Source organism: Notolepis coatsorum (assembly GCF_963971535.1).
Source record: "Notolepis coatsorum genome assembly, chromosome: 8".
Taxonomy (NCBI): Eukaryota; Metazoa; Chordata; class Actinopteri; order Aulopiformes; family Paralepididae; genus Notolepis; species Notolepis coatsorum.
Window position 1 is genome coordinate 57682419 of NC_140172.1, and position 9110 is coordinate 57691528.

At 41.6% G+C, this 9110-nt stretch overlaps 1 protein-coding gene across 1 annotated transcript; it reads right to left on the reverse strand.

Annotated features, from left to right (window-relative positions):
• Positions 1 to 568: 568 nt before the first annotated feature.
• On the reverse strand, positions 569 to 1417 carry gsx1 (GS homeobox 1; the record flags this gene model as incomplete). The annotated part of the gene is made up of 2 exons (XM_084320191.1): positions 1048 to 1417; positions 569 to 918 (listed from the first exon to the last, which is right to left on the reverse strand). The coding sequence occupies exons 1-2, from the start codon at positions 1412 to 1414 to the stop codon at positions 569 to 571; spliced, it is 717 nt and encodes a 238-aa protein (XP_084176317.1). The 5' UTR covers positions 1415 to 1417.
• Positions 1418 to 9110: the final 7693 nt, after the last annotated feature.

Consider the following 9110-nt stretch of genomic DNA (forward strand, 5'->3'; position numbering starts at 1 on the left):
TGATAATTCCCTTTTACTAATTGACGGTTTTTATAGCTGCAGCGCACGAGAAACATATTAAGACTCTTAGACAATGAAGCCTATATCTCAGACATATTTTTTATTTGATTTAAGTAACAACATTTTAAATAAATAAATATTTTTCAATGACATTGAAGATATAATTTCAGATGTATCTCCATGATGTGAGAACGAGGCAATTTGTCTTTCCACACTTCTATATGTGCTTCAATCTAACCAGTATAATGAACAATGTACAAAATAGCGATAATTTCCCTAAATAATACTAACAAATGTTACAATTCGTTTTATCATTTGGGGTTGTCATTACAAATATGACCACCAAGCACATTGGATTGGCTAACAAATGGACCGTTTTCAGAAAAAACTACATACAAAACGTACAACATGTATACAACTATATCCTATACAATAATCCAGGGACAATCCCCTGGTTATTATATATCTTCCTATGTACAGGTGACCGAACACATTTGGAACAGTCTTCTTTTGGTTGCAGTAAAAAAAAAGTTCACAACATAATGTTTTGGGAAAGTCGAGAGTTGCTTCACGGGGAGACTGACAGGTCCACGTCTTCCTTTTCGGATGAGGAAGGAGACATGGCGATGTCGTCTTCCTCCTCCGAGCACCGCGCCGACGACATGGACGAGCACTTGCAGTTGTGTGAGCCAGTCCTGTGCCCGTTGCTCTTGCCCTCCTTCTTGTGCTTGACCCGGCGATTCTGGAACCAGATTTTGACCTGTTTCTCGGACAGATTCAGGTAAGTTGCGATCTCGATGCGCCTCAGCCGCGACAGGTACATGTTGGAGGTGAACTCTCGCTCCAGTTCCAAAAGTTGTGTGCTGGTGAAGGCCGTGCGCATGCGCTTACTGCTCTGAAGTTTGCCGTTGTTGTTCTCTGTGAAAAAAAAACCAAAAAACAAGAAAGCGTGTTAGTTATATGGCAGGCTATTCTGAAATAAACAGGGGAAATCAGAGGCACAATGTGAGGCTATTAGACGGGTGGCATCAAACCTACTCAACTCACCGATGGAGATGCAGTGGAACTGCCGTGGGTCTGGGACGGGATAGGCCGCTTGGTAAATCCCCGGACCGTGGCCGAGGTTGGCGTGGTGTTGCCTTGATAACGCGGCGTGGCAGTACTGCGAACCGAAGGTCGGGAAGGACGCTTTGAGCATGGGCAAGGTCGGCGGAGACGGATGGAGCTGGGAGGCGGTCATACACAGCGGACAGAAACACAGCAGACCCGCTTTCCTGGAGTGGCAGGAACCCGGCAGCCCGTGAGAGTGAGACGAGTGCAACGCATAGGGGAATAAAGGTGGGTTGTTGTTGTCGTTCCCTTTGTCACTGGACTCCCTTAAAATCAACGAGTCCACGAGAAATGACCTCGGCATCGTGGCAAACCTGTTGCTCAGTCTTGGGATAAACTTCTCTCTGGTCACCGCGGTGTCTGGCTCTCTGGAGGTGGACAGCGAAGTGGTGCTGAAGCGCTCTGTCGCTCTTTAAATACTTCACTGGGGACTCTTCTGGCCATGTGACGGTTACGCTGTAAGCGGCAGAGAACTCTCAATAGGGTTTTGTGCCTTTTCTCTTGGCATTCCCACTGCACGCTTCCCCATTATTTCACTTGTTAACTAAATGAACTGCATAATGTAGTCTATTCTTGTCGGCCCCACCCACGCCGCAAGAGGCGGCACGGCCCCTTCTCCCTTTCATCGTCACTCATATTTTATCACCTATAGTCAATTTAGCCAAAGAAAACATTTATGTAAAAAAAAACATGGATAGCCTGTGTGTGTAGGCATATTCAGACAGTCTTTGCAACCTGCAGCCTGCAACGTATGGAGATTAGGCTGAATTATCGTGAGAACTTTGAGAAACTTTTACAACTTCGCAGGTACATGATCAAATAGCTCTTTGTGGACATTAAAGTGTTGCCGATATTTGATGATTACAATCGATATGTTTAGATATATGCTTATAACCAGGACAATGCCATAAAGTCCATACTATATGGTAAAAACAAGCACGTATCGCGCATGCATCCTCTCATTGTGTATTCAATGTGTTTTCTGAAAGTTGGTCTTCGTGGTGAAATTCCGAATAAACAGTCACATAACATTTCTGCTTTTGCTGAGTGCAAATAAATCCTAGTGACGATTTTTTTTCTTCTTTAAGTTGAGTATGAATATATCCCCGTTTTAAGGTTAATGTGTCATTTCAAAGCACAAAAAAGGACAAGTCATCGCCTGAAGGCAACGCTGTTTAAAGAGCGGTGATTAATTCCTTTGGTCGGGCCCCTGCCGAGTCGGGGGAAAGAATATGTAAAAATAACCAGGTTTTCACTTGCCGGCTCTTATTGAATGTCATTGTGGAGAGGTTTCAATGAGAGAGAAAGAGAGTCGAATTAAAGTGTGTGACAGCGGAGGATAAACACACACAAAGGCGACTCTGTCATAGAGAAGCCCCCGCCTCGCCGCGAGTGAATTAAGTAATAGGAAAACATTTTCTTTCGCTTTAGCTCATCTAAAAGCAGGACCTTCAAAGGGATGGGAACCGTAATGTGTGAGTAAATAGTGGAATGCGGATTTCTATTCCTCTCAGACTTTCTCAGACATCATGCCAGCCCTAAAGGCATCACCTATTATATGATGTAAAGTCAATGAACAATTGAAATTCAACATAACAGTTCACTGGGCTTTTGTAGCCTTATAGAGGCGTCTATTTTTTTCCATGAGCTGCTGTTCCTATACCATTTAAAGTTAAACTTGTTTGCCATCAGGCTGTGTATTGAGTAACAGGTTAGAATGACGTTATTGCGCAAAGCAGGCGTCTTCGCACTCGCAGCATGCATATAGTTCATGGAAATTGTGGTGTGTGTGTGTGTGTGCGTGCGTGTGTGTGTGTGTGTTTGATATAGCAATGGGCCTATAGCTTATTAATTTTCCGAAGTTGCTATGTTGTAAGATAGGCCTCAATTATACCCATGTCATCTGTTAGCATAATAGATACTTGTATGATTGATTTATTGATTAGAACTGATTGATTGATTGATTAGAACTGATCCCAGCAGGGAAGTGGCCCCATGTTAGAAGCATGCCGATGCAACTCGTTTACAATACTATCTTTTTCATCTCTGACAATGGACTCAATTGAGCTCACCTGCACGGGGTCTATAGAACCAGAGGGTGTCTATAGTTAGAGAGCGCCATTAAAGCAGGTACAAATTAGGAGCAGTTAAAACCCTTAAACAAGCTGTAGATACCCTATGGAGTCATGCAGACAAAAGCCTGTTATCTAGAGACGGATTATATCCTTTCATTTTAGCCACCATGCAAGGCGGCCCTACAGGCTACCCGGGACCTGGCAACTCCACGTTTCACTCTGATGCTTCATTAAATAGGCCAAATGTAAATAAACCAAAAAGCTAATTACTAACAAAAAATTATAATAATAACAAAAAAAAACATATACTATTTACTTATACACTGAAATAGGTTTATTAATTTGGGAGAGCCACTGGTGGAAATAAAATTTATCTGGGCTGGCTTTAGCACTATAGTGCATGAACGGGATTATTTCTAATTGTTCATTCATCTTTAACACGGGCTGATATATCCTATACGCGGCGGAGGTATTTTCATGTGTTATTTAACATAAATATATTATCAAAGGCTCTAATTTTCAACCGATGTGCAGCAGTCGCCTGTGGTTATGGAACAGAGGTTCCCGCGGGTCGCCACTCAGGGAGGCACACATCCTAATTTGCAATCCCGACTGGAGACTGACAAATAGTTTTGACCCCAGAAAACGTGGCCCTCTGGAGGCGGGGGGCAGAAGTGCAAAGAATCTCATTGCCCATAATGACTTGTTACTGAGAAAATCATCGAGGCAAAGAGCCCACTCACACCACGACGAATCTGGAAGACTTTGTGTTATAGTTACGAATTCATATAGCATTATTTTTCACATGTTTAGGATATAGGTATATGTACATTTACATACATTTATTGTGCAGTTCTAACTAAGCCACACAACAGAGTACAAAAAGTATGTATCGTTCTAATAATATATGCTATATTAATAAAAAAAAATCTGTAGCTATGTTGAGTGAAACTATTGCATTGCCTAATGTGTGTGTGTGAGAGGGAAAACCGATGTCAATAGAATAACACATAACCTATAGGAATATTGATGCAAAACTGTATTTTTAGGTTCAGACATTATAACTACACTATATAACTACACATGAACAATTTATGAGGTATTTACAAGGCATTGTATTCACTTAATTAGGCGATGTGTTTGCCTGCTGCCTCGCTATAATCATTACTAACCTCTTCTCTCTCTCATAACCTCTTTAATTGCCCCCATTAATTCATTTGAAACCTGTCTAATCTACATATTTATAAGCCAAACATTAGTTAGTAGCCTCGCATGTGTAATCAATATTCAGTTTGGGCTGTTTGCCGTCACTCACACTGCAGCCTCGATGATAACTGACCTGCGCCTGCTGTTTCTTTTATAAAGCACATTTTCATGGGGTTTGTCTGTATTCTATATCCAAAAGATCTGGGTGCCTGGCGACATAAAGAGAGAGAGAGAGAGAGCGCAGTCTGTTATATGGAAATGTAGTCAATAATTCCTTTTTCTTATAGTATGAATAATTCATAGTTTTAAGACACCATCGCGCTCCCCAACGCTTAATATGTACACACACACTTAAACACCCACACAACATCTCATGATACAAATGATGGTTTTAGCTGACAGTGTAACAGGATTTAAGGTCCCTCGGGGGTTTGGTGGCCGAGCCGCCGATGGGCGCTGTGACTGGCGACGTGACACAGAGGACCGGCTGCCCCGCGGCTAATCTTCCCCCGAGGCTATGAGCATGCAGACCCCGCTGCACCTCTGCTTGGATCTGATTATCATTCATAAGCTCCACCGGTCCATCAGATAAATAGATGACACTTAAGCACCAGCTGAATGGTGCAATATGGTTATAGGGCTGCAGCAGGCGGCCTAATGAATCCTTAAGAGAGAGAGGGACTTCTTTTAAGGTGCCATTATGTTGCTTGACAAGCAATGCGAGTAGATAAAGAACCCATTCATCATGATTTAAGTAGATAAAGCATGTAAAAGGACTCATGTCAAGGGTCTAGAGAAGGTAATTATTACAGTCATTATTTAAGTCAAACAAAGGATTTACATAGAGAACTTCTCTCCATCATTGTCTTTTGATGATGTGATGCAAAGTGTTGTCATATCCTATCTCAAAATTAGGCCTATAGACCGATTTTACTGGACAATAAACGTTGTATGATGTATCAATATCATCAGAAGTGATAAAGTGCCAATACAATTCTTCAATGAGTGCCTAATACAACATGCCTGTTCTACTGTCTTTGACACGTTATATCTAAATTCTATCTTATTTTATTTGTTCGAGGAGTAAGTACAAATGTTTTGTGAAAATAAAACGGATTTATTACAAATTAAATAATGAGAGATATTTGCAAGGAAAGTGTCTATTTTACACACACACACACACACGCACACACGCACGCAGCACACACACACAACACACACACACACACACACACACACACACACACACACACACACACACACACACACACACACACACACAGAACACACACACAGAACACACACACACGCACACATGCATGATTTATTTTTCTTAGTGCCAGCTGATATATGGTTATAATTTATGAAATAAGCTTTCAAATGTTGACACTGGTATTGTTGCCAAAAATCTCTTGGTCTATAGCTTGACTTAAAATATCACTGCTATACCATAGGCACACTTATTTAAATTATTTTATAAGTGGCTCACAAGAGTTCATTTTACAAAACATTTCATAACACAAAAGGAGCATGGCTATTATATATGATTGGTAATGGATTATTATACATATTCTTGTCTTAAAATGTATTGATTGAACAAGTCCCTCATGCTATTTATAAAAAATTATAAATGACTGCATTTATATAACGGTGTGCAGACTTTTTTTCCACAACATTACAGATCTATTTTGAGTCTAGCACCCGTGACTATACTTGGGATGTGCGTGAGTCTTTTCTACTATGCATTTATATAACAGACATATTTATATAACAGCTTTTATCCATAGCGGTTTACAATTTATGCCTCCCATTCACCCATTCACTCATACATTCACGGCAAAGGAAACCATGCAAGGTGCCAACCTGCTCATCCGGAGCAGTTAGGGGATAAGTGTCTTGCTCAAGAACACTTTGACACACTGCCGGGATGAGCCAAAATCAAACAGAGAACCATCTGATTACCAGACGACCACTCTACCTCACTGTTGCCACCAATAGACATTTCTGGAAATATTTTGTCGTCTCTGGTAGTAGCTACCTCATGTTGGCAACCGCTGACAACAACCTCTTGAAAAAACACTGTCTTGACTGAAAATGGTTAACTGACATTTGCCTGAAAGTATCAACTGTGGTTGTAAAATTGCCTAATAGTCACATGTCAAGAAATTTGTATTGCATTTGAAATACAAATGTTGTTTTTGTCTAGTTTGAAATAATCAAATTCCATGTTTTGTTTTTGCAGGAAAACTATCTGGCTCATATTGGATATGCAAAGGAAATATCTGATTTGAGCTGCCTGTCTGAACAAAGCATATACGTGAGCATCAATTCAGTGAGAGAGAATCCTTTTCTATTTCATGGTCCTGCCGTTTATACCAAACACTTGTACATATGTGCGTCTCTTTGCTCCTTATGACTACATCCTGCTACATCATTCTCCATCCTTTGTCCCCATTACACTGTCTCCCCCTTAGACCAAACACTAGCCAAATAGAATAGAATAAAATAGAGAATAGACTAGAGTAGAGAGTAGAGTAGGATGTGATATGATAGTTGTACCCTGTCTGTCTCCCTCTTGGACCAAATAATGGCCAGATAGAATAGAGTAGGATATAGGATAGGGTAGGATAGGATAAGATAGTTATCTGTCTGAAAGGTTGCTGGTTCGATCCCTGGCTCTGACAGGAGGGTGTATTCCAGTTATGAGCTGGTGACTAAAGGTCTGCTGGTATTACATATACGGTGCCCATCAGTGGGTGTACATGTAACTGAGGGACATGAGGACTGTATGTAACTAGGAGGGATATGATGACTGTGTAACTAGAAGAGATATGAGGACTGTGTATAACTAGGAGGGGTATGAGGACTGTGTGTAACTAGGAGATATATGAGAACTGTGTGTAACTAGAGGGGTAATAAGGTATAATATGACAATAAGGTATACGGTATAATATCTTCTTCTTCCTCTTAAACAAAATACTGACTGAATAGAATAGTTATCTTCTCTGTCTCCCCACTAGGCCAAACACTAACCAAATAGACAAGTCAAGTAATGTATTTGTAAGGCTGAATATCACAATCCATGTTTCAACAGGCTGAGCAACAGCAAGTCCAGAGTGGAACAACATGCACCTGACCTTGAAGGAACATTTTGGAATACACTCATTTGCCACTTTTCCCAGAGTCAGACAAGAAGATAGACATATTTCATGGTGTGTCATCTCTGTGAAGCGCCAAATAATTATCTGAAGGCCTGATGAGTCCTACTACCACTGCCATCTTTTTACCACTGTAGCCCCCCCCCCCCTCTCATGGATCATGGACTGGGGGATAGTAGACTGGTACATGTGCACTCACTGTCCATGGTAGCACTGTCCACTGTCAGCTCAGACTCAACGTAGTGCACAACATTATCAACCAAAAGTCCCCTAGATACCTTCAGAACTACTTCACCCCAGTCAGTGAATCCCACAACCACAGAACTAGAGAAAGCATAGCAAACCTGAAGCCTGCTTCTTTCCATTCCAAACTAGGCCAGTGCTCCCTTGCTTTCTCTGGAGCCCTGGATTGGAACAAGCTGCCTATCCCCATCAAGCAGAGCTCGTGCCTCCACAGCTTCAAGAGAAACGTCAGGAAGTGGCTCATGGACAGAGTAGAGGAATAGCCCCCTATACTAAGAATGGGATTCCAACTGTTTTTAGTTATTGTGTGATATACAATTTTAGCTATAGGTTAGTCTTCTAATGCTTTAAATGTATGTGTTTTATGTCATTGTCACAGCCCTGGGACCGTGACCATGAAATAAGGGTCTTACTCTTTCTCATGTTATCCTTTGGATCTTTGTTGTGTGTTTTTAATCAAGCAAACTAGTGTGTCAACAGTATCTCTCAGTCGTCCTTGCTGTCCCGCATCATAGTCCACTGAGAGTGTTTCCTAGTTGAAGGTGCACCTCATCATAGTCCACAGAGAGTGTTTCCTAGTTGAAGGTGCCCTGCATCATAGTCCACAGAGTGTTTCCTAGTTGAAGGTGCACTTCATCATAGTCCACAGAGAGTGTTTCCTAGTTGAAGCTGCACCTCATCATAGTCCACAAAGAGTGTTTCCTAGTTGAAGGTGCCCTGCATCATAGTCCACTGAGAGGGTTTCCTAGTTGAAGGTGCACTTCATCATATTCCACTGATAGTGTTTCCTAGTTGAAGGTGCGCTGCATCATATTCCACTGATAGTGTTTCCTAGTTGAAGGTGCGCTGCATCATATTCCACTGATAGTGTTTCGTAGTTGAAGGTGCGCTGCATCATATTCCACTGATAGTGTTTCCTAGGTGAAGGTGCGCTGCATCATAGTCTCCATGTCTTCTGGGGAAAAAGCAGTGTGGAACAGCGGTTTCCTGTTAATGCTGACTTTCTTTTGTTTCCTGACATAGGAAGTGCCCCAGAACCAACAACAGTCTTTCTACAGATCAGAATCAACTATTTCCTTGGTGTCGCCCACAACCTGGACAGTGTATCATTTTACCTCTTAACACATTGAATGCCCATCACGAGATTTCTCTTTTTCATCAGCATGCGGGTTGAATGCCCATCACGAGAATATTAGTTTTATTTTTTTTATTAGCAATCTGAATTCATATTTCATCAACCGAGTCTACCGTTGGTAAGCCTGCCCCACCAGGTGCTCAGATGTGAAAAAAGCGCCCCCTATCGTCTCCCAGATGGTAA